Source organism: Rhinolophus sinicus, linkage group LG06 (genome assembly GCF_036562045.2).
Source record: "Rhinolophus sinicus isolate RSC01 linkage group LG06, ASM3656204v1, whole genome shotgun sequence".
NCBI lineage: Eukaryota > Metazoa > Chordata > Mammalia > Chiroptera > Rhinolophidae > Rhinolophus > Rhinolophus sinicus.
In genome coordinates this window covers 58,913,314-58,940,530 of record NC_133756.1, presented here as the reverse complement: position 1 = coordinate 58,940,530, position 27,217 = coordinate 58,913,314, and the positions used below count along the sequence as shown (strand labels likewise).

The following is a 27,217-nucleotide window of genomic DNA, read 5'->3' as shown; positions in this document are numbered from 1 at the left end:
GGGAAAATGTGGAGTCAAACTGCTGAAGTCTTAATCCATTTGAATTGGCCACAGCTTCCTCCCCAGCATTTCTTATAGCTCCGTCCTCTCGCCTCATCGTTTAACTGTAAACTCATTTCCTACCCACCATACTCTACAACCACCACACCATTCACCTCCATCCCCGCCCCTCTGCTAACAAATGCTTTTTTAGATCCTTACTGTGCACTGAGGAGTGGAAAACTAGATGTAACAGGTCCCTGCCCTCACTGCACTTAAAGTCCATCCTTTATGCAACGAACACTTCCATAGTGGCACTGGATACTCTGGTATGTGTCTGGGTTAATGGCCTCACTCTTCTTCCAGGCCTAACACCCCAGAATCATGTGGACTCCCTATTGGTCACTTTTCACTGTCTGCACTCCCTTCCACCACTACCTTCCTCCACTCAGGTCAGTCACAGTTCCGATGATTATACCATCTCTTACTCCCCCTTTCCATCTCATCTCCACTCTTGCTGTCCTAATTGAGGCCCTCCTCATCTTCTGCTCTATCATCTTTCTCTCATCTAAGTCGTTTTTAAGGTGTTGCCAGAATCATCTTACTGATCCACAAAAGCCTTTGGTATTTGCTTCTTGCCACACTTCTGCGTGCTGGTCCTAAGCTCCTTTTAACCAGAAGTTCCAGTACACCCTTTCATGCATACTACATTCCATGGTGTTTGTTATTTGTGTCTTTTCTACCTGAATACCTTTGCTCTTGCTTTCCTTCTGTGGAGAGTCTTTACTTACTTTCTCTCTATGTCTGTGCTGTCCAAGACAGGAACCCCATGTGTCTTTTGAACATGTGGAATGTAGCAAGCCCAAATGGACATGCGCTGTGAATGCGAAATGCACACTGGCTTTTAAAGACTTAGTAAGAAAAAAGGAGAATGTAAAATATCTCCTTAATTCTTATATTGATTGATTACATGATGAAAATTATAATTTATGTACATTTGGGTTAAATAATATATTGTTAATTGCACCTGTTTCTTTTTTAATGTGACTACTAGAAAACGTCAAGTTACATGTGTTGTTCACATTATATTTAGTGGACAGCGCCTCCCTGTACCGTCTGCCTCTGCCCTCTGAGCTCTCATGCCACTTTCCTAAAGGCTTCTTGCCTCTCTCTTCCCCTCTGTATTGCCTTATTGTAGGATTCATTATAATGCTCGTGAGGCACTTATTCATTGTGCCTTGAATTATAGTTATTTATCAAGAGGTGGTATCCACTGAGTGAAGAGCTCAGGATTTGGGACCAAGATCTCTGGGTTCAAATCGCAGTTCTGATGTTTACAGTCCATCCCCGCTTAATCACAAAGAGATAGGTTCCAAGTCCCCCAGTGAATACCTGAAACAGCAGTTAGTACCGAACCCTTCATATACTATGTTTTTTCCTGTACATGCATACCTATGATAAAATTTAATTTGTAAATTAGGCACAATAAGAATAACTAATGATAAAATAGGACAATTCTAACAATATATTGTAATCAAAGTTATATGAGTGTGGTATCTCAAAATATTGTACTGTACTCACTTAAAGGAAGCACTTTACAGCTTCTCTTTGGCATATCCGAATTGCCAGCATCACTACTCTTGCAGCTTGGGAGCGTTGTTAAATAAAATAAGGGTTACTGGAGCACAAGTAATGTGAAATTATGTCAGTCGGTCAATCTGATAACTGAGAAAGCTAAGTGACTAAGGGGCGGGGAGTGTCTACAGTGTGGAGACGCTGGACAAAGGGATGGTTCATGTCTTGGGCAGGATGAATGGGATGGGGTGAGATTTCATCACACTACTCAGAATGGCATGCAATTTAAAACTAATAAATTATTTCTAGAATTTTCCATTTAATATTTTTGGACCATGGTTGACTGCAGTTCACTGAAACCGTGGAAAGAGAAACTGGGGATAAGGGGGCACTGCTGTACTACTGTGTGACGTGGTGGGAGTCATTTAATCTTTCTAAGCTTCAATTTCTTTATGTGTAAAATAGAGATGATAATCATACCCACCTTATAAGAGTACTGGGAGGACTAAATGAGTTAATATATGGAAAGCACTTAGAACATTTCCAGACACAAAGTGCAATATACATGTTTTCTATAACTACTGATACTGTCCTATCACTACTAGTGGTGAATACCTGACTTATCTCGACTGAGATCTTTGAAGGCAGGGATAGCATCTTGTTGTCTTTATATAGCACAGTGCTAGAAAATAGATCTACCTTCTATGATATTGATTAAATTCATTATCAACTTAATTGATAGTATTGATTGAATTGAATTTTCACTGGGAAGTCATCAAAGCCCAGAGACTCATCTGCCCACATTTTACAAAAATGATTTCAACATAAGGGTGAACTACATGAACATTTAAGGTTCTTTCAGCCCCCTCCACACCCCCAATATGTGTGATAGTTGTTTATTCATTTTGTTTTCACTGTCCTTGGGGATACTTTCTAGGTGGGTCTCCTAGAGATACTTCCAAGACTGCCCTTACCTCCTTTCATAAAGCGTTTGGACTCACTTAAGAATATGTCATGCCTCTATGGTTTCACTGTTTGCTTTGTTCTTTCATATATCTGAAAAGTATTCTGTTCAGCATCCTTATTTTAATGGCAGTACTTAGCTTTGCATTTTGCTCTCTTGGCGTCATTTTCTTATAATTTTCTGTTATATTGTTTATGTTCATGTTTTATAAAAGTATCATCATGCAATTAAACATAATAATTCTTCAAGGCTAGCTGGAGAATAAGACTTTGACTTTAAGACATGGCTTTGTGCAGGAAACCTATGGTCACACACTATACAGCCCTGTATCTGGGACTTTGATGAAATAGTCGTTACTTGTGTTTCACCACCTGGGGTTTCTTCATTTACTTTTTTGGATCAGAAATTGATTCTGTTAAAGCTGTTTGCTAAAGGAAGTGTCTGCTGTGATTGGGGGTACATTCATAGGTTGAAGTGGAATATAAACGCTAGTGATATTACACTGTTTCAGTTAATTTCAGCAGATTCTACATTAAGAAGTGGCAATCTGCAGCTCTGTATGCCTTGTCACGCCCATAAACCTCTGCAGTTTTGTGTGTGTGTCTCTTCTCCCCCCAACCACCCAACTGGTGTTATTTCTAATTTCATCTTCTCTAAGACTCATAATCCCATTTATTCCACCATTGCTCCTTATCCCACCTTTTCCTTTGTATGATATGGAGCCTGGCTCTGTCAGTCACATCTCTGTTTATCCCCATTGGTGGCTGGAAATGCTGTGCAACCCTCTAGTATACTCATTCTGTTTTCTAATACCTTTCGTTGTAGGTATTCAATTACCATTGTTTGGGTTGACTCAGAGTGTCTTTAAATCAGGCTTTCATCTATTAGAGTATGGTTCCCTGATGCCTGTCTGGGTGCATGGGTGGTCAGAGACATTTTCTCCTTTACTTCTCTCTAAATCATGGCACAGAAACCTATTGCACGGGCTGTTGTTCCTGAGAATTGCTCAGTTTAGTAGTTTGAGAGGCAGTAGAGAATGTTCAAATCCTGATTCCCCTATGCAAATACTTCATCTCTCTGAACCTCTGCAGAGTAAAAATATCACCCCTTCCTTCTCATGGGGTTGTTTTGATGTCTGTGAAATGCCATGGAAAAAGGCGTATCAGTATGTGGGTATTTGCAGCCACTAGTTGGATCTGAATTAAATGAAAGAGATGCTTTGGTTTTTGTGCCCGGCTGTGAACTGTCCAGGACTCGATATCAAGCACCACTACAGATAGCTAAATATTCCTCAGATTCTTTTGCCAAAAATGATGTCATCAGAGCTACTCTCTAGACCTTGCATGATTTGGGACATGATGTGAAGTATTAAAAATTAACAAGATTTTTTGTTTAATCACTGCCTCTCTCAGCCAAGGGCTAGTTATATCTATTAATGTTTCTAGTCTCATGGGATCCTATCTCTCAATTTGTAATTTTGGCACCACTGAGAATGTGTATGATAAAATCTGAGCTTTCATGAATATCTTTTTGTTTACTACGGGCACAGATATGATAATCTGGTGAGGGTTTTTTTTTCTACATTTCTTTTCCTTGGGTAAAAGGATAAGTACGTGACTAAAGCACAAGGAGTCAGAAAACCTAATCCCATGCTGTCTCTACTATTAACTAGTCATCGTTTGGGAAGAAAACACATATGAACTAGTCGCACATGAGCTAGCTCGGTATCAGGTTGATATTGTGGCATTTTCTGACACCAGGCCCTGTGAACCTTATTGAGCAGTTACTTTGTGTCATGAACTCTTGTAAGTGCTTTTCATATATTGACTCATTTACTCTTCAAAGCAGCTAATGAGAGGTAATACTTTCTCCATTTTATAGATGTGGCGATGGCAGCACAGAGGGACAAAGTAGCTGCCGGAGGTCGCACTGCAGTAAGCAGTTAGAGTCCGGATCTGAACCCTAACTGTTTTCAGAGTCTGTGGTCTGAGATGACAAACTGTCTCCCATGGACGGAGGCCCTCTGACTTGCCTCTTTGCTTCCCCTGCCATATAGATAAAGGCTAGAAGTTCACTTCTTGTACTTTAAAGTAAAATCCTGAGATTTATATTAGTGAATGCAGGGTTACTCATTAGTAGGTATGAATAAAGCTTATTACCTTATTGAGTTCATTTATTCGTCGTCCCTGTCTTTTCCCAGCTCTCCCTTGCCCGTCACCTTCAATGCAATGGGCACCTTTATTGAGCCTCCACTGTCTGGGAGACTGCTGTGCTACCTCTACCTCTCTGCTGCAGAGACGACTGTGGCCTCATACCAGCCTAGCAGGTGTTTATGGTTTACTAGGAAGCTTAACACAATGAAACAAACGTGAAAGGTGCCAAGCAGATCGTAACAGGGCCATCACAGAGGCGTAAAGAAAGGAACTTGAATGGGTTAAGATGCAGAGAGAAACATCAGGAAAAATTTCATCAGAGAAATGGTCCACAAGGGATGAGAAATGTGGATAGGTAGGTGCTAATAAATTGTGGACCAGGGTTACTCAAGGAGGAAATACTCTGATTTGAATTCTGTCAGTGAGAATTTTGTGATAGTGGAAAAGTTGATCTAGACTTGCATTTTGGAGCTTAGCATATGCCCACTGTCCCCTCAAATTCACCCTGGGATGTCCTTGGGAGTAACTTAACGAAAATCAGAGTCATGGGCCTGGTTGACTAGAATCTCTGCAGATAATAAATATTTTTGGCTTTGTGCAACAGACTCTGTTGCAACTATCACAGTTACTCAACTCTGCTCCTATACCCAAAGCAGCCATAGACAATATGTAAATGAACGTGCGTGGTTGTGTTCCAGTAGAACTTTATTTATAAAACAGGCAATGGCTGAATTGACCCTGAGCCATTGTTTGCCAACCCTTGATCTGATTTTTAGGGTAAACTCAATTTAAACAAAACATAAGTTCAACTAATAAGGGATAAAGTAATTGTGAATAATTCTACTGTTTTGATGGCTTCTGGTTCCCTTCCTTCTCTCTCCTTCTCTCTATCTGTATTTTGTTTTCAGTATTATTTTTGATGATAACTATATAAATTGCATTTTAGGATCACATAAGACGTGAAATGTAATGCCTCTGAGTGACATTTCTTGGTGATGACAACACTTCCATTAAAAGTAAAAATTTGCCTAATTTCTTATTTAGACTGCATAGTAGAGGCAATGGCACTATACTTGTGTAATTTTACAAGTTATTCTTCCTGAAACCTGCTGTGTAGTCACCTTCCAATTATGCTTTCCCGTTAAAGAATGCTATGATCTGGGTTTGAGTCTCTAAAATTTCAATAACTGTATTTTTTTTTAAGTTTAATTTTTAAAGATTTAAGAAACTTGCCCAACTTTGTAGTTTTTGCCCTGTCCTGATATTCGTTTAATTGGTTCTGCTAATGTGAATGCCCTTTCAAATATGAAAAAAATAAAGCAAGAGGGAAAAGTTGATTATTTCTGTAATTGGATTTTCTCTTGAATAAAATGATTGCACCCACTTTATCTTTCTGACTTAAGGGATGGGGGTGGGAGACCAATTTCTTTCATATTGTAGTCAGAAGCAGACAGAAGAAGGTATAGTCTGTTCCAAGGTATCAGAATAGTATATTGGTTTTGGTTGTAATTAATTACTGATGCTGAATATACTCAGGCCCCTGCTTTCATTCCCAAACCTAAATTTCCACTGTGTGTAAAATAATTCCATCCAGGAAGAATTCTAATTACTTTAGTAATTATCGTCTTATCTCTAAATGGAATTCAGACATTTGCTGCAGTTTATGAATGTTAGAAATGTTTCATTTCCTTTTTACCTTGAATAACAGAAAAATACACATTACTGAATCTGGCCTTATTGAACCTTATAATTTATGTTACCATAGAAACAGAAAAACTCATAAAAATTGTGTTAACAGTATCATAGATAGTAAATACCTTCACTTTAACCAGCAATATCATACAATGATTTTAATAACAGATGTGCAAAAATTCTGTGAATTTTAATATGGTTCCTTATTTAAATGTTATAACAATATTATCCAGTATACTTACTTTTAATTTTTAAAGCAATATCTTTGGTCTTATGTAAGGCTTTATGCTTATTCCAAAATATTTGCTTTGTAATGCAAGCATAGTGTTACAGGATAAAAAACTTACTCAACATAGTACTTACCTAATTTTTAGTTAACAGTGATGATTCTTGCTTGAAGCCAAACTGTGTGCTTTGGATTTATACCAGGTTTAGAAATGTAATGGATGACACTAAATTCTTTGGTGTCATGTGCCTCTGGTTGGCCCCCTCTCTTATTTTTGGCCTATTTGACAATCATGTTTCTTTTGAGTTTCAGAAACAGTCTTCCCATATACTTGATCAGTTTTTACCACAGATTTTTTTTTTTTCCAGAACACAAAACATCTTTATTACACGGAATAAGCTAGGAGGGAGGATGATTTATTTGCCTTTCCAGGCCTTGATTTTCCTCAGCTAGAACTCCAGCTCCTTGCCTGCTAGCACACAGCCATCTGCGTGGCCACACTGGCCTGGTCTTAACGTGATGCATGCAAGAAGTGTGCCCTGCTGGGACTGCTCCTTAGAAGACTGCAGATTTGGGCATTCTTTTTCGTTTCATCATATTTCTTCTGAATTTTCTTTGTGTTTTGTTTAAAATCTTTTCCTCCTCAGTAGTCAGCTTGGCCCACATCTTGCGGCCCAGGGGCGGTGCATAGTGGGACTCGTACCTCTGTTGGAAAGGTGTGCTGTCAGTGAGCACGACGCAGTTCTTTACTAGGGTCTTGGTGCTTAGTCCTTAGGGTCTAGGGTCTTAGTTCGTTGTTGGATGCATTGCAGACCACATCAATAATCCTTGTTTTGTGCGTACAACACTAGGAGCCCGAGGAGAATTTCCCCACATCCCGTCTCCACGCACACGGACTGTGTGTATGCGGCGGGGACCAATCTTAGTGTTGGCTGCAGGGCGTCCCAGCTCATATTTTTGCTTCTTTTGGGAGGGCTTTCTCTGGCCCCCAGTCTTGTGGCGCTTGTGCCAGTTTTCCGGAGAGATGCCCGTGGCTCAGTGCCGATTGGAAAGAGAAAAGGTAAAGAGTCACAGTTTGGTTTGTCTACCACATATATTTAATAGTTATCGTTATTTTTGTTTTACCGTTCTAAATTCTAATTCCTCAGGATATCCAGAAATTTGTAAAACTTTAGCAAATCATTTGCCATTTTATCCATATTCTTCTTCCTTTCCATGTCTCTACATACTACTTTTTTACATCAAAAGAGTAAAACTGTACCAAATTGAAGCTAAGGGAGCTATCTGAATATTTTGTTTTCTTATTAAAAGGAGTTTTATTACTTGTAAAAAGATAGAATAATTTTTAAAACTAATTGCTACTAAATTTCTTTCATGGAGAAGCCTTGAAAGGCTATTTTTGGTTATAAATATCACTTACTACAATTAGCATGTGATTGTATGTTAGCATGTACATTTTGGTTACTATTTGAAAACAATTTCTTCAATTTGGTTTAAACTTCTCTCTAAAAATCAGAAATTTTATGTGTTCTACTTTGAAAAAGATTACAGATATTCATTTATAGGAATACATCTATATTTTTATTGTATTGTTTGCAAACAAAGGGGATTGAGGTGTTTCTAAACCTATCTTTTTACCATTTATTTCCAATTGTATTACTTTAGCCTAAGAGAATGTAGTTTGTGTCTATGCAATCTCATTAAAGTAGTAGGATATGGTCATTGGTGAGTTTGATTATTTTGGTCCGGGTCCTGTTAGGAAGAAAAACTATGCTAGTTATTTCTACCAGAGGACATTCAATGGAGAAATTCATTACATAGAAGACTGGAAAAGCAAAGATTAGGAGTTGAGGTAACCAGAGAGCAATGTCTACTGAAAGCAGTCACTACCACTAGGGCTATGGGAACAAAAGAAGAGGTTGTGTTCCTAGAACCTAGGAGCCAGGACCATGGGGTTGCTGCCTTGGAAACAGGAGGTAGCCACTTCCAGAAACCCGTAAGCTTCTTTCTGCTCCCACCTTTTGACCTCCTGTCCACACCTCCTTTCTCAGGACCTAACAGGAAAACAACGGCCAAAGGAACCAAATGTACTTTTTGGACTTCCAACCCCAGTATTACTGTACAGAATATATGAGTGTGAAGCTCAGAGACAGCAGTAATAACCCCAGTTTTTATCATCTCCCAAGTAATATCATAATTGACAGAGTGAGACCTGTTTTATGTTAACTGATTTTTCTATTAGGTTAAACTTTATGAAATTGATTATACCTGACCATTTTTGATTTGCAAAACAGCAATATCATCTAACTCACCTTACAGATTCTACTAAGTCTACCACTGACATGATGATTATTTCACTCAGGTTAGTCAGATGAGCCCTACTTTCTCTGCTAGAAAGAAAATGTCTAATACACAGACTATCAAAGATTAAGTATTATCCATTTTTCCTAATATTTTTTTGTTGACCCAAAAGCAGTCACAGAAATGATTCCTAATCTTATTTGGGTCACAGAAGGCTTTAAGAATCAGAAGAAAACAGTGGTCACTTCCCCCTGAAAAATATACCATTTTTCATGCAATGTTAGAGGGTCCACGGACTCCAAGAAAAGAAACTCTAGAATGACATAAAGAAAGTGTATTGTTGGCATTGGCACTTTTTTTATTTAGTGTTTCTTTAATCTTCATTCATTATAAACATTCCTACCTAAAATGCATACTGTGGATATACACCACCCTCTCGTGAGTTTTCAGTAGGAGAGTGATTCTGGGTACTGCAGTGGTGACTGTCATAGTTAGAGACATAAACGGATGGATGGATGGTTTTTCAACCCTTATCTAAATATTTCAGTGCTTTTTCTGTTTTCAACCCAGGTTCTTTAAAAAACATTTTTTAAATAAAATTATGAAAATAAATTTAAAGCTCCTGAAAATTTTCTTAAACTTATTTGAAGAAGTCATATTGTTTCTCTTTAAATTTCCTCTTTCAGAATGGTTCCTTGTAGTCATATATTGGTATTTGGGAAATAAGTTGTTTCCCTTCTTCTAGTCCTTTATGATGTCGTGCTTTGAACATAATATTCTTGCAGCCTTAACCTTGCCATTTATTATCTTTGCCTTTTCCCCTTATTTGGCCATATTTAATGGTTTGATTACACTCCATCAAAAGTTTAGCTATTGGGACTTCTTAGAAGAAGTGTTAGAAAGGATTCTTGCTATGTCTCTCTTCAGAAAGGTTTTTGTTTTGTTTGTTTTTTCAACAGGTTTTTTGTGGGTAAGATTTGGATACCATAAAATATGCACCAAATGTGAAATGTATAGTTTGAGGATTTTTAGTAAATTTATATATTTGTGCAACCAACAATCACAATTTCGTTTTAGCATGCTTTACTTACGACAAAAAGTTCTTAATGCCTGTTTGGAGTCAATCCCTGCGCCCACCCCCAGCCCCAGGCAACCCCTGATCTGTTTTCTGTCTTTATAGTTTTGCTTCTTGTAGAAATTTCATGTAAATGGGATCAAACAATAAGTATTCCTTTGTGTTTTCAAAGCTCATTCATGTTGGTGCATGTATCAGTAGTTAGTTCTTTTATTTGTAAATATATTTCCATTATATGGATTGGCCACATTTTGTTTTTTTATTCACCAGTTGATAGACATTTGGACTGTTTCCATTTTGGAGATATTATTAAGAATGCTGTTGAAAACAATCCACATGCAAGTTTTTGTGTGGACATATGTTTTAATTTCTCTCAGGTAGATAACTAGGAGTAGATTTTCTTACTCACAGTAAGTGGATGTTTAATTTTTTAAGAAACTGCCAAACTTTTCTGTAACATTTGAAATTCCCACCTACAACGAATAAGGGTTTCTTCACTTTTCTCTACATGCTCACCAACATCTGACATTTTTCAGTCCTTTTTGCAATATAGCCATTCTTCTGGATGAATGGCGTCTTATATGATTTTAACTTGCATGACTTGATTACTAACGATGTTGAGCAACTTTTTGTGCACTAATATAGCTATTCATATATCTTCTTTAGTGAAGTGTTGGTAAAATTTATTGTCCATTATACAGTTTTGTTATTTGTATTCTTATTAATGGCGTCTCCTCAGTAAGTCCATTTTATCAGTTGATCCAATTTTTTTTAATAGATTATCATTTTGGTGTTGGTTATGCTAAGAAATCTTGGCCTAACGTGAGGTTACAAAGATTTTTCCCTATATTTTCTTCTGGAAGTTTAGTAATTTTAGCTCTTATCTATATATCTTAGCATATATCTGTGATAGTAAAGTACATTTTGTGTATAATGTAAGGTAAGGGCCTAATGGCTTTCTTTTTTTTTCCTTGCATCTGTTACCCAATTGTTCCAGCACCATTTATTGAAAACATTGTCTCTTGCCTTGGCAATTTAATCGAAAATGAATTAACCATAAATGTATGTATTTTATATTTTTGGACTCTCTAAATTGTTCTATCAAGCTACCCTTATACTGCTACCACACTGTCTTGATTACTGTAGTTTTCTAGTAGTTCTTTGTTCTTTGTTCTTCAACTGTCCTTCAACAGTTCCATCAACTTTGCTCTTTTCAAAATTGTTTGGCTATTTCCATATACATTTTAGAATTAGCTTGTCAGTTTCTATAGCAAAACATGATATTTTGGAAGCAGTTCCATTGAATGTGTATATCAATTTGAAGAGACACAGCATCATCACAATACTAAAACTTCCAGTTATATACAGAGGGTGCCAAAAATATGTATACACATTTTAAGAAGGAAAACTGTATTAAAATTGTAATACTCAGTATATACCAATAACAAAAGATGAATACAAGGCACGTTTGACTTCTGCAATTACAAGAGGTGCTCAAAGTCGTTACCATCAGCGTCCAGACACTTCTGCTTACAGCGAACTACTGCTTGAGTAACATTGACCAAAGTGTCCACTTGTATACATTTTTTTGGCACCCCCTCTATATTTTCCATTTATTTAGACATTCTTTAATTTCTCTCAGCAAATTTTAAGAAAATCTCTTTAAATTCGCTGATTCTAGAGTACAGGTGTTACACTTCCCAAATTTATTCTTAAGTATTTTTTATGCTATTGTAAATGAAATTGTTTTCTTCATTTCATTTTCTTATTGTTCGTTTTTAATATATAAAAATACAATTGATTTTTGTATGTTGATCTTTAGCTTTGCTTAACTCACTAATTCTAGTAGGTTCATTGGATTCCTTAAAATTTCTGCATACACGATCGTGTCATTTGCAAAAGACAAAAAAAAAAAAAAAGCTTATTTCTATCTTTTCATCCTATATGCCTTTAATTTCTTTTTGTCACCCTTCTTCACTGAGTAGAACTTCCAGTAATATGTTTGGTTGAAGAAGTGAGAACAGAAATCCTTGCCTTGTTACTAATCTTAGTGGGAAAGCAATGTCTTTGACCTATAAGTATGATAATAGCTATAGACCCTGTATCACGTGGAGGTTGTTTTTCCTTCTATTCCTTATTTACTGAGAGTTTTGATCATGAATGGGTATTGGATTTGTCAGCTGAATTTTCTGCATCTACTAAGGTCACCTTTATTCTTTTAATATAGCTTATTGCCGTAATTGATATTTGCGTGTCAAACCAAGCTTGTTTTCCTGAGATTAAAAACTTGGTCATAATATACAATCCTTTTTATATGTTTCTGGAATCACATTGCTAATATTTTGTTATGAATTTTTGTTTCTGTGTTCATCATGGATATTGGTCTGGAGTTTATTTTTCATCTCTTTCTCTGGTCTTCAGATAGGCTACTGCTATACTCATAAAATGAGTTCTTTTCCCATCTATTTTTGAAAAAGTTTCTGTAGAACTGGTTTTCTTCTATCTTAAATGTTTGATGGAATTGACCAGTGAAGCCATCTGGACGTGGGTTGTTTTTTGTTTTGTTTTGTTTTCTTTTGCTTCGTTTTGTTGTTTTGGTGGTAAGATTTTTTAATTACAAATTTAATTTTTGTAGTAGATAAAAGACTGCTCAGATTTTCTGTTTCTTCTTAAGTCTTTCTTTATAATTTATGCCTTTCAAGGAATTTGCCCTTTCCATCTAAGTTTTTAATTTATTGGTGTAAAATATACCCTTAGTTTCCCTTTTTTTTTTGACGTATAATTGATATACAGAATTCTGTTAGTTTCAGGTGTACATCATAGTGATTCAATATTTATATACATTGTAAAATGATTCCCATTATAAGTCTAGTTACCATCTATCACCTTACAAAGTTAATACATTATTGACCTATATTCCCTATGCTGTATATTATATCTCCATGACTTATTTATTTTATAACTGGAAGTTTATACCTCTTAATCCTCTTTACCTATTTTGCCCACCTTCTAATCCCGCCCCTCTCTGGTAACCACCAGTTTGTTTTCTGTATATATGACTATGTTTCTGTTTTGTATGTTTGTTTGTTTTGCTTTTTGATTTCACATGTAAGTGTTTGTCTTTCTCTGTTTGATTTAATTCACTTAGCATAATACCCTCTAGGTCCATCCATATTCTTGTAAATGGCAGGATTTTCTTCTTCTTTATTGCTGAATAATATTCCATTGTACATAATTGTGTGGGAGGAAGAAACTTTATTCTACCCGCCAAGGTTTTTTCGGCGTTTCTAATAATTAAATTTACATGAGATATTAACAAGAGAAAATAACCAAATTTCATTACATACATATGGGAACCCCACATACACGAGAGAGTCAGAGATCCCACATACATGAGAGGTTCAGATACAGTAAGTTAAAATGAGGGATATATGAAATTCTGAGCTAAGGATGTTGTAGGGTACCTTGGGACTTCAGAGGGAAAGAAGGTCATTTCAGAATAAAAAGAAGAGCAGATATTCAGTATTTAGTGCTTTGCCCTGCCATATAAGTAAGTCAAAAAGGTTATCCCTGATCATCTCTTATTGTGGGCAAGGCCCCTAATTTGAATTCTTCTGGGTAGTTAAAGGAGGGCAGAAGTTTCTCTTGAGCCCATAGGGTCTTGGTTGCCTTTAGCTCAATCCTCATACCACAGAGGCACATCTTGGGGTGTTCTCAACCCCTACAGTATATACCACATCTTCTCTATCCATTCATCTATTGATGGACACTTAGGTTGCTTCCATATTTTTGCTATTGTAAATAATGCTGCAATGAACAAAGGGGTACATTTGTCTCTTCAAATGAGTGTTATAGCTTTCTGTGGATAAATACCCAGATGTGGAATTGCAAGATCTTAACAGTAGTTCTGTTTTTAATTTTTGGAGGAATCTCCATACTGTTTTCATAGTGTCTGCAAATTGAAGACGACACAAATAAATGGAAAAACATACCGGTCTCATGGATTGGAAGAAATAATATTGTTAAAATGTCCATAACCCCCAATACAGTCTACAGATTCACTATAATTCCCATCAAAATACCAATGGCATTTTCACAGAACTAGAAAAAAGAATCCTAAAAATTCTGTGGAACCACAAAGGACACTAGCCAAAGCAATCTTGAGAAAGAAGAATAAAGTTGGAGGTATCATGCTCCCTGATTTTAAACTATACTACAAAGCTGTAGTAATCAAAACAACATGAACTGGCATGAAATTGGATACATAGATCCATGGAACATAATAGAGGGCCCAGAAATAAACCCACACATATAGGGTCATTGATGACATCCTTTTAATGTTGATGATGTCTGCAGTGCTGTCTCCTTCATGCCTGAAGTTGGTCATTTGTGTTTTGTATCTTTGCAATCCAGCTAGTAGTGTGGTAATTTTGTTGATTTTTTTTCAAATGCACATGTATACCTTTACCTATATTGATTTTTCTCTATTTTCTCTTTTTGTTGACTTCTTCTTATGCCTTAATTATTTGCTTTATTTGTCTTACTTTCAGGTTGATTTGCTTCTCTTTTTTAGCTTCTTCAGGTGGAAGCTTAGATTATTGTGTTTACCTCTAACAGAGACATTTAAATCTATACATTTCTTTTTAAGCACTCCTTCAGCAGCCTCCCATATATTTAGATATAGTATTTATTTTTATTCAATTCAAGATATTTTTGCCCTCTGTACCTACAACTTGCTTTCCCTGGAACTACTGAGAAATTGTCCTAGAATTAATCTCCATAGGACTAAAAAATGTTTCTTTTAATCATGTGTTTATGCCTAATAATTTTAATAGGTCTGATCCCTTTTCTGATCATTTTTACCTTTTTCTTCTGAGATAACAGCATCTGTATTAGTCACACTTTTTTTCATTGTGGAGTAGAAGCTAACAATTTATTGATCTAAAGCATTAACTAGAATGAACCTTTTTCTTATTTTTGTCAGTGTAACACCAAATTGCAAAGTGAAAATCTTGAGATAAATTAAAGTCAACATTTTAATAGTATTTCAAATATAGCATCAGTTATGTTTATATGTGTATTTTTATTCAACGTAAATAAGTAAGTCTTAAAATATTGAGGCTTTCTTAAATCCTGTCCAAGGGCCAGCAAATAGGTAGTACTTTCCTCATATGTCCTGATAGATTTTATTAACTGATCATAGCATTGCATCTGCTAAGGCAGATGCATTATTGGAATCTTTTTCATTCATTCCATTTCCAAGTAATTTAATGAACCCATTTTGCCAGCAAATAGCTTATATAAGTCAGACAAAATAATGGGTCAAAATTTCTGTTATTTAACCTAAGTGAACATTTTCATTTTCATCTCTCTTTCAGAATTATTCTCTAATACTACTATGAAAACATAAATATAGGTCTTTTAAATTTTAAAACACATAATACCTAGTAATTACATTCAGTAAACTCACACTTTTAATAAATTTATGGAAATTGTTATTTTTTTAAATTTTAGTATTTTGAAATTTCATAGCTTCTCAAAAACAGCATTTACTCACAATTAGCATTTTAAATATTTGAATTAATATTGTATTTTACACCTCTTGTAATTTCCTCATAGCCACTTAAATCATATGTAATTTAGAATTTGGTCCACTTCAAACTTCTCTGATTTTCTCAGGTACTGCAAGGAATTATTTACTAGGCAAAGCAACACTGTAAATATGAGATTTTTCTTGTTGTTGTTGGTTCACTTAAGGGGCTGAATAATTTTTAAAAACATAGCATCATTTGCATATGTAAAATTAATGTATAGGTGAGCCTCATCAAACATTAAAGTGTAGTCTCTACTTTGAAAACATTTTATAGGCAATCAGTTTATATTATTATGTACTTTGAAACCAGTTAAACTCCTTTTACTTTTAAATACTGACTCACATAGGTCTTTTCACTAATTCATATTGGCCTATCCTCTCCCTTGTTATCAGTCAACTTTTTGTGTAGGTTATCAAATATATCCATTCATCGGAACATTTCCTTCCTTAACATTTATGGTGACTCCTGTAAAGGTTTGTCTTTTCTTTTTCTCTGTGGACCTTGAGGCCAAAGTAAGCAGGTGTTACATAATACTGAGCTCAACTATACTGGATCAAGAGTATTGGGGGGGTGGGGAGAAATCAGTAAGGTACTTTCCTGTGGGAATGCCCCATAATCTAGTGCCAAGTTCATTTCAATTCACAGCCTAGAACAATAACCAATTGTCTTTGTTTCTGCAGTATTTTGTAGGCAGTTTCTAAGATTTTTTTTTTTTTTTTCCTAAGGGAGATGGACTCTCCTGTGTTATTTCTGCTGTTATCCTCCATTACTTTTATTTTTAGTTGTGGATTTCTTTTGGTCAGGAGTAGTTACAAGTCAAGTGTAAAAATTGGCTCATTGTAGTTATTGACATAATTTTTCTACTTCACGTGCTTTAGTAAGTCTAGAAAAATGGTCTTTTTATCTAGTTTACCATTAAAGCATATGTTTATGATTTTCAAATGTGATTTTGATAATCACCCCTAACAAAGAAAAAAATGTTCTTATATCACAATAAAATTTAAATTTTTTTCAGATATACTGTTTTATATTTCTCTATGCATATTGTCTTCTTTTGCTATTTATCATCATAGAGAAAAGTTGCTGTCCTTGTAACTTACTAATTAAAGTTCAGTCACATTAATAGCTAAATGAGAGTAAGAAGTCAAGAAAAATCTTTTTAAAGATAAATTTGTCATTCTTTCACACAGGAATTAAAGGACTGTGCAAACTAGGTATGGAAACACGTTGTTTTAATGAAGCTGTTTGTGTTAGGCATCCAGTAATTGAATTTTCCTCATTGTTACAACCTTTGATCTCTTTTATGCTCCCAAATATTGAGTATATCTTAATGAGATAAACTGTTCTATTCATTCTTATAGAATTGCATTTAGGTGATAGAAAAATTGTATAGGTAGGTATTCAGTGATTTGAAATGTTTGAGGCTATTTTTTCCTGTTGTTCATGGATTCACAATAATATTGGAGTTTTGGATACTGTTAATGTTATTTTGTTGTTGTTACACTGTTAATATACAATAGACTATTGTGGCATACTTGAGAAATTCAGTGGCCACAGAGGAATGATTTTCAAGATGCTAACATTTGGGCCTATCAAAAACAAATGCCACTTGTTACCCAGTCACTCTATAATGAAAAGCTTTTAGTGCTTTACTCTTAAATATTAAAGGGCAGCAGGAGTCACCGTTTATTGGTGGAAAGTCTCAACCATGAATGAGAGGGACCAAAATGAAAGAACCTGGAGGAAACAGACACAGTTACACTGAGCTGAGGAAAAATTGCAAAACTCTTGATTGAAACCCTCAGAGATAAGAAAAGTTGTTGCATCTCTAAAACAAAATCAGTATGCTGTGAAAAAGAACATTGGAGAATGAGAGAGTGCTGTCAGAAATGTAAAATAAGATATTCAATTAAATTTTTTCAATAGACGAGTTGGAAGATAAACTCAAATCTTCCAGAAAATGGAACAAAAGGACAAAAATGGAAAATAACAGTGAAACGCTTAGAAAGGTGATTCAGTTCTTTCAACACTCAAAGAGATGTCCCAGAGAGAGAAAAAAGTGATTAAAAACAAGAACATAAGAAAGTTTTCTGGACCTAAAGACCACGAGTCTCCAGATTGTACCTTGTACAAAGATTTACATACCTAACACAAGGCCTATTATCATAAAATTTAAAATAATTGAGAATAAATTTAATATTCTTAAAGTTTTCAAAAAACACAGTGGGACACATATAAAGAAGTGTGCATCAGAGTGAATCTGGACATCTCGTGAGCAACCTTGCTAGCTTCAAAAATAATGGAACAATATGAAATTCTGATGGCTAATACTTTTCATTTGCGTGTGCTATGCACAGCCACTATCAGTCATTGATTGATACATGTTCAGACATGCTAAGACATTAACAAAGTTTTTCTGGTACTCTTTTTGATGACACTTCTGAAAGAATGCTTCAGCAGAATTAGGGAAAATAGAATAATCAAGAATTAGAAAGACATAGGATCCAGGAAAAAGGACATCAGGGGGTAACATTTCAGTATTACAGCTGGTTCATTATGAAAGCAACACACACCTGAAGAAAATAGGAGTGGCATTTCCAGAGGTGGGGAGAAAATGGAACGGGTGAATTACATAATATATTGAGTGTTTAGAAAATAGTATTGGTTTTTGACAGATGTGGTGGAGCTTCTGGAAAATATCAGCATAGGTACTTAGAATATTAAGCAAATTTTTTTTTAAAAAGGTGATTATGAACTCTAGGAAAAATTCAGCATTGTTACTAAGAAAACAAATGAGTATATACCAGTTGACTCCACAGTGAACAATGTCTTTGCAGTTTTTTATACCAATGGAAATACTATTAATTTAACTAAAAATTGTGCAGTGATTATATAGGGAGAGGAGGGATAGAATAGTTTAAAGAGCTAAATCCTCATATACCTTGATCAGTGAATATGGTCTAAAAATCAGTAAACCTAGAAATAGCAGAATAGGCATCCATCTTAAAATATAGAAGAAAGAACAAAGAAACAACTCAAAGAATTAAAAATGGGTGCCTCTTGAGGATAACAGAGGGCCACTGCTTTTCATAAGCTTTTACTATTTAGGACTCTAAAACTATTTGCAAATGTCCATTTTCTAAAAATAAAATTTAATTTGAAAAGGAATAATGGTATTTATAATGTCAGGGAAATAGAATAATTATGGAGGGATTGTAGTCAATTTTTGTATTTTTGTTTCATTATTTTCTAGAGTTCCTGGAATAACTATTGCTACAGATATTATCTGTGGTTTTCCTGGAGAAACAGATCAGGATTTTCGAGAAACAGTGAAACTTGTTGAAGAGTACAAATTTCCAAGCCTCTTTATTAACCAATTTTACCCAAGACCAGGAACTCCTGCTGCAAAAATGGAACAAGTTCCAGCACAAGTGGTAAGATATTTTGTTTGTAAGGTATTATATTTAGCCAACAGCTATAAAAATGCATCTGTGTTGCCTACCTGAACTCAACTGGCTGGCTCATAGTATAACCCTTAAGTTTCAAAAGATGGGGAGTTTTCCAAGTTGGGGTCAGGGCCAGGGACCTTGGATGTGTTCAATGAGCTTAGGCAACTAAAATATCACCTTTTTATCTTTTGAGGAGTGAGGTTTGGATTACACTCAGGGGAAAAAAATTAACTAATATGTAGTATTTGTCCATGTTTATAAAATAAATCTTTGAATGTTTCAAAATAAGACAACTTTTAAATATCTGTGAGCAAAGAAGGCTTCATATTTTCCCTGCTTCTTAAGAGACCCTTTTCATAATTTGTTAATTAGTGGATCACATGTTTTCCTGTTTTTCCATGGGATAGATTTGATACTTACTGTCTCTCTATCTATCTATCTGTTTTAGGTGTGTGTTGCTTTCACAGTGAACCTCGATATAATTTCATCCTTACATGTTTATAGATATATTACAGTAAGATGACTTTAATGTGAAAAAGTTTGAGATCCAATGAAGGCGAACTGTTTCCCAGAATGCCCCAGAAATTAATAGTCTCAAACAAATATTTAGTTTCTAGATTCATTGGGTTAAGATGGAAAAATGTAAATAAGCCTAAAGAGGAAATAGAATTTTTTTAACCAAAAATTTTCTACTTTGTCTCTAATAACTAAAAAAAAGTATTCCCTGCCATTTATTTTCCTCAAATCCTTTCATGATAAATACTAAAAGGAATAACCCAAAGCTTATTATTGTTTTTCTATTATCATATGTGAATATCAAACATATAACGTATAGATTCTTATTTCAAAACAAATATATATAATATATAAATAGATGTTTAATAAAGCAAATTAAACAAACATATACACCCATATATAATTATATATAAATATATAAATTTACAGATACATATTTACATTTTTCCCAGTAATACAAAAGTGAATATCATTCTTTGTTTTCCCAAAATTTTCTTCATTTTTATTTTATACGTTTCTATGTATATAAGGATAAGGAAATATTTTACAGATAGACCATTTACTTTTATTTCCAATTTAATCAATAAAAGAGCAGATTATAACACCACAGATAATTAGCTTTTCACAAACATAAAAATAAGTCAAGTTAATGTATAATTTTAATATCTAAATTATAATTTTTATTGGGGTATAGTTTACATACAGCGAATTTCACTCTTTTGGGTATACAGTTGTTTGAATTTTGATAAATTCATACACTAGTGTAACTACCACCACAATCCAGATATAGAATGGTTTCATTAGCCCCTCCCCCAAAAACAAATCCCCTTTTATTTTTTTGTGGTCATTTACTCCTTCCATCCCCAGCTTCTGGCAACTGCTGATCTGTAGTCCTTATAGTTTACTCCACTATTTTTTTAAACCTTACTTCTTTAATTTAAAAAGTTTCTTGAACTGTAACATGTGCAGAAAAGTGAACAGCTGTACATTTTCATAAAGTGAATACGTCTGTGATCAGCAGTCAGATCAAGAAGTAGAACATTACCAGTAGCCCAGAGGTGCCCTTCCCTTTACCATCCTGTCCCCCTCCTCGGCAGAATTTGTTAGACCTTATTCTAACACCATACATTAGTTTGACCTGTTTTTAAGTTTGATATAAATGAAAAAATTCATCAAGGTTTAAATGTTTGGCTCTTTTTTTAAGCTTTATATCAGTGAGACTAGCCTGCTTTTGCAAGTAGTTATAGCTCATCCCTTTTCATTGCTATATATATAATGTTCCATTGCCTGCAAATCCCAATTTATTCAATCATAGTCTGTATCTCCAAGTGACTTGTGTATATGTTAAAATCTGTGAAGTGCTGTTTCAGTTCACCGATCCTCTCTTCATCTATTTTTACTCTGATGTCAAACCCATCTATGGAATTTCTAATTTTAGTTTATTTTTTACTTCTAGAATTATAATTTGATTATTTTTCATAGATTCCAGTGTTCTAGTGAAATCCTTCATATTTTCCTTCGTATTTTTTGAACATATTACTCAATTATCTTAAAATCTTAGAATTCATTGTGAATTCTCCAATTTCTGGATCTAATGTTAGTTTGTTTCTTTTGTCTTTTTTTTTCCCCTTTGACTCTGACCATTTGTCTTTCTTTCTATGTACCCAATCATTTCCATTAAATGATGACCATTGCTAATTTTTTTGAAATTGTTTTTCAGTCTTTCTGAGGATTGGTTTATTTCCCATTTGCCCTTTTGAATGCAGCCTGTGTGTGCTGGTGTTTAACAACTGACTCTCGGTGGGAAGTGTTCTGAGTTGTAGCATTTGCCTATTTCCATAGTGTAAATACATCCACTGTTGCCAGATTCAAACTACAAATTTGACATCACTGAACGTGGAATTGGGAAGAGATGCACGCAGTGAGCTCCTGTAGCTGGTATAAAGCTGGATCCCACATACCACTGCGTAGAGCTCTTTCAGGTCTCAACTGAAATTCTGTGCTTGTTACTAAGGCCTTTCTTCATGGTGGGTCTTCAACTCAAACTTTTGTCTCCCAGGCTCCTGAGAACTCATAAGGTTCTGCATACTTTCTGAGCCTCTTCACTTTTGATTGGCTGCTCAGCCCCCCCCAGCCATTTTATACAAATTGATGAAAGCTTGGAAGGGAAAAGGGGCTCCAAATATTGAGCTTATGGACTTCTCCTCTCTCTGGGATTGTGGTCCCTCAGGTCCTCACTGCCTTGGCAATGTTTTATAAATTTTATTCACCTTTTCTAATTGTTCTTGGCAAGATATTGGTCTGATACAATCTAGTTTGCCTTAGCCAGAAGCAGAGCACAACTCATTGCATCAAATCAGCTTTCAGATGCTTTTTTGTTGTGCTTGTAAACACAGCCCCTTAGTATCTCCCTTACATATTTAGACTTTAGTCACCCAGTCCTGGCATAGCAGAAACTTTTTTTTCAGACTTTTTATTTCAGAGCAGTTTTATGTTTACAACAAAACAGAATACACAGTACATAGAGTTCCCATACGTGCCCTGCTCACACACACGTTCAGCCTCCCCCACTATCAATACGAGAGTTTGTTACATCAGTGAATCTACATTGAAACATCATCCCCCACAATCCATAGCTTACAATACGTTTCACTTTTGGTATTGTACATTCTATGGGTTTGGACAAATGTGTAATGACATGAACCCCCCATTACAGTATCATATAGAACAATTTCACTGCTCTAAAAATCCTGTGCACCACCTTTTCATCCCTCCCTGCTCCGTAACACCTGGAAACCACTGGTATTTTTACTGTCTCCATAATTTTGTCTTTTCCAGATGTCCTATAGTTGGAATGATACAGTATGTAACCTTTTCAAATTGGCATATTTCACTTAGTATTATACATTTAAAGTCCCTCCATGTCTTTCCATGGCTTGATAGCTCATTTCATTTTAAAACAACAGAAATGTACTGTCTCACAGTTCTTGAGAATAGAAGTCCAAAGGCAGGCCCCAGCCCCCTCTGTACTATGTATGGGAATTCTTCCTTGCTTCTTCCTAACTTTGGGTGGTTTGCTGGGAATCTATTTCTTTCGCTTGAGGCTGCATAATTCCAGTCTCTGACTTCATTGTCATAATGGTGTCCCTGTTTATCTCTGTATTCTCGTGGCTGTCTTCTCATAAGGACCCCAGTCATATTAGATTAGGGACCTACCCTACTCCTTCTCTTAACTACTTATATCCACAGTGACCCTTCTCCAAAAGATCAGGGGTTAGGACTTCACCATATTTCTGTTTGGGGAGATACTACTCAATCTGCAACACTTCTCTCATTTCTGTAGTTATGCTCCAGGTAAAAACTGTAGCCTGGAAGAGCTTCATTGTAAAATTTAGAACCTTAAGTAAAGGGAATTACACATTAATAATGAAACTTCAGAGATCTGCCATCAAAGAGGATATATGATGGGTATTGAGTCTTCTTTGTTCTCTTAAATTTATAAAAAATTAATAATTGTCTACGCTACCTGTCTCAGGCAGTTTGTAAAACTACTTACTTCATTAAAATAAAACACTGCAACAAAATGGATAGCAGTTCTTTCTTATCTAATTTATTTCCCGTTTCCTTGCCCAAAAAAATCAACAGTGAAAGAATTTAACCTATTATTGGAAGAAGAGTATAATACCAGTTGCTTTCAAACAACAGCTTTTTATTCTGGCTTTAGAATGTCTTAGTGGAAATATATTGTTTTCCTTGATATATTTTAGTTCCGCTAAAAATTAAGCCCTTAACAATGTTCTTTTCCTATAAATGGCATAAAATAAATAATTTCAGTATACTTTTCCCTTTCTTTATGACTACTTTTATATGAATACTAGTATTAATATAAATAAATTCCAGTGTTTTTAATGTTTTATAGTAGAGCTGTGGTAAATGAGGTAAATTATGTGATTTTTTTAAATAATTTAAATCACCAACTGAATGATTAAAGCATCATTCAGTTGACTTTTTTGTTTGCATATATGGGAGGGGTGGATTTTTTGCTAATACTACTAAAAAAAGAGTATAACTTAAGTTTATAATGAAAATAAATTAGGCAATATATTTTCTTGAACAGGATAAACTAAAATTTATTTTTTTTCTTGGCTTTTGCAAGATTATCAATGTATAAGAGATTTAATAGTGAAATCACCTAAACCAAATGAGAATGACCTTAGAGTTTTAGATGAAAGGTCGAATTTGCATGTTTATATTTTCTATTCCATTGAGTCTTCCTTCATTAGTCTTCATTAATCTTAAGTAATTCTAACAATATTTTAAAATTGTGGGTGAGATTCTAAGTCTGCCTAGAAAAGGTTGCTTAAGTTGAAAAAGTCTTTTGATCCTTAGCTATCAATGCCAAACTTTGTTTTTTAAGAAAATTTTGATAAAAAATAATGGTGTGATGAAATCTTTGAGAGACCTATGAATTGAAAAAAAATCGTTAGATGACAAGAGCTGATGTTGGAATGCTTGTTGTATTGGTTTAAAATGTTAAATTGTGATATTAAATCCACCTACTTGTTTGTCTTACGGTTTGGAACCAGAGTGTAAAGATAGTATCTTTAAATATATGTCATCATGAAAGAATCATAACACTCTTACCTGCAATTTCTAGAATATTTGCCCTAAGGATAACGAGGCCACAGTACACTGCCTGCCTCAGCCTTGAGGTGTGTGAGTGTGTGTTCTGAGAGCGCTGGAGGGACATCCTTGGGGGAGATAGATACAGGCAGTTTCGATGAAACTGTCCACAGTAGACTTCCCTATGAGGGAGTTATTCAAACCAAGGCAAGATGACCACTTGGACTAGATATTGAATAAGGAATGTTTTCAAATCATATGCAGGAGCTTATTCAATGCCATATTATGGTGCTCTCAAATCCAGAACATACTTCATTTAAAAAAGCAAAACAGAGACATACAGCATATAGAAAGAATTTTGTCACTTTCTCTAAATGTTTTTAAAACTTCTTGTTGTTTCTGAGTGTGATCCTAAAGTTTAACAACTCAGTATTTTAGAGAACATCAAGTTGCCTTAAGGGAAAGGATTCTGATACTTTTATATTATTAGAAACATAATTACATTATTTAAACAGTTTCTGAGTTTCAGATTAAACTGTTTTTTGTGGGGGGGGGGGTATTTTCAAGAGTTTTTATACTCTAGATTGTTAGGTGCATTTTATCCTAGATTGATTCCCAAACACACCTATAGAGAAGCTTCCTTTTCTCAAGATTCTTTTTATTTTGACTTTTTAGAAGAAGTATCTAGGGATTTTTATGTAGTTAATTGTATTTGATCCCTCTAGTTGGTCATTTTAATTCCTTGTTTCTGGACATATCATTTCTTTTTTTATTTCAGTTTTTTGATAGGGTTTTGTTTTTTGGTTCTTTCCTGACTGTAGTTTTGTTGTATATAGATTTCAGCAGATCACTTAACAGAGTCTTTCATGATGAAAAAGGGGAAGTACCATAGGAGCTAGATTTTAATACAAAGGGAGGGTTGGGAATCTCCTACCTTGTGTGAGTTTTAATACAGGTGGTGTTCATTTATCAAATGGAGAATCGAATTGAATGATCTCTGAGGTCTTTGAAACTCTTCTTAATCGTTGATTCTCTGTCATGATTTTAAGTCACCTTTCAAACCATATTTAGAAAGTTTAGGTTTTTTTCTTTTTCTAGATCATTGGCCTAAATATGTTATCTGCATTTCCCAATTCTTTTACCTTTTATCTTATAAATATGATGACTTTTTGTTCATAATCAATTGACTTAAATTTTTCTGGAATAGGAACTAAGAATACTATAACATAATTAAATTAGTTGTTTACAGCGGCTCAAAAATGGCAGCAAGAGACCCACAGTGGTAGAGAGAATAGTGGGCCCCCTAAGATGTCTGTCCTAATCCCAAATCTTGTGAATGTGTTACCTTACTTAGTAAAAAAGACTCTGCAGATATGATTAAGTTAAATCGTTTGAAATGGGTAAATTATAACTGGCTTATCTGGGTGGGTTCAGTGTTACCACAAGATTTCTTTGAAGAGGGGCACAAGAGATTTAAAGTTAGAGGGAGGAGATGAGAGGACAGAAGCGAAGATCAAGGGCAGGACTGAGCTAAAGAAAGCTGGTGGCCTGGAGAAGCTGGAAAAGGCAAGGGACAGGTCTCCCCCAGAGCCGACAGAAGGATCACGCAGCCCTGCCACCAGCTTGATGTTAAACCATAAGATACATTTCAGATGTCTGACCTTCAAAGCTGTACAATAACAAATTTGTGGTTTTTTAAGCCACTAAGTTTGTAATAGTTACTGCAGCAATAGGAAACTAATGTACTAACTATGGAATATTTTGATCTGAGAGCATTGTCTGGCTTTTTGAGACAGTTAAACTAATTGGTCGTTTAGCCCTAATGCTACCCAGGATTTGCTGTGACTGTAGATGACATGGGTTCGCTCCTGGGTCTGTGAAAACTTGCACTTGATGCTATCCAACAGGTACAATAATCTTTAGGCCTCATCATAATAATGACATAACAAAAATAACAGTAAGAATTAACATTTAGTGAGTAATCAGTATGTAGCACTTCATATCTATTACCTAATTTCATTCTCACAACTTGGTGAAGTAAGCACCATCATTATAGTTATTTTGCACATGAGGAAACTGAGGCTCAGAGTCATGAATTACCTTCCGTAGATCACAGAGAGAAGTTCCTGCCTCCCTTTCCACTGTTAGGTCTTGCTAACTCAATATTCTTGATGCTCCCACAACACCTGGCTGCATACAGTTCCCAGCATGCCTCTGTGTTCACCTCCTCTGTCTCCACTTCCCTAGAGGGAGCACCATGTGAAGAAACCTGGGAATAAAGAGAACACGGAAAATTTAACGAGTGTAAAATGCATGATATTTAGGGCAGTACGGTGTGTGGCAGGTCTCCGCTTGATTTCTGGTAGGGTGGAGGGCAACCTGCAGGTATAGGTTATTGTCAATGAATAAGTCCAGCGCAATAGGCATGACTTCGACTGATGCCCTTCTAAGCCATGGGAAGTAGCTTTAGACTGTCCTGTGGGGAGCAGCAGTGATCATGTTTGTGTTTGAAAGCTCATTCTAGTACTTGCAGTGGAGTGGGAATCAAAGAGTCAGAATGCCCAATTGGGAGATCATGCAAGACAGGTTTGGAGACTACCAGGTGGATATAAGAAATCTGTGTGACTTATTCCTAAGACCTTCAATAAGTATTCTTCTTTCGAACTTAATTATTCCAAATCCGAGACTTAGCTACATGTCAGCAAAGTTCTTCTGTATTCAGGGGAGACCGTTTACTCTATAGAAAGTCACTTAATTGGCTTTGACAGATCAGACATTGGCAGACCAGAACCACCTGCTAGGACCCTGGAACGTTCCTGATATTTAGGGCAATTCCAGCTTGTTTCTGCCTTTGCTCCTGCGCTGGCTGCTGCTGCTGATGTTCTATTTCTTAATGGTCATGAGATTGTTCCGGGACCAGGCCTGGGCCTCTTCTACTTAAAAGGAGAAATGCCAGCTCCTCCAGACCCCTGCCCTTGTCTACTCTCTGTCCCTCTTCCACATGATGTTATCTGTACCCAGACTGTTTCTACAGGTCAGTTAAAGGATTGGCTTTTTCCTTGTAGCCTCT

At 35.4% G+C, this 27,217-nt stretch overlaps 1 protein-coding gene and 1 pseudogene across 4 annotated transcripts in view; one reads left to right on the top strand and one right to left on the bottom strand.

Annotated features, from left to right (window-relative positions):
- CDKAL1 (CDKAL1 threonylcarbamoyladenosine tRNA methylthiotransferase) overlaps nt 1-27,217 on the top strand; it is a 615,432-nt gene that overhangs the window by 448,048 nt on the left and 140,167 nt on the right. For all 4 annotated transcript variants that reach the window (XM_019734279.2, XM_019734280.2, XM_074335173.1 and 1 more), the window contains exon 12: nt 18,813-18,993. In XM_019734279.2, coding sequence (XP_019589838.2) covers nt 18,813-18,993 — 181 coding nt within the window. The remainder of the gene's footprint in view (nt 1-18,812; nt 18,994-27,217) is intronic.
- Nucleotides 7,006-10,494, bottom strand: LOC109448684 (small ribosomal subunit protein eS8; annotated as a pseudogene).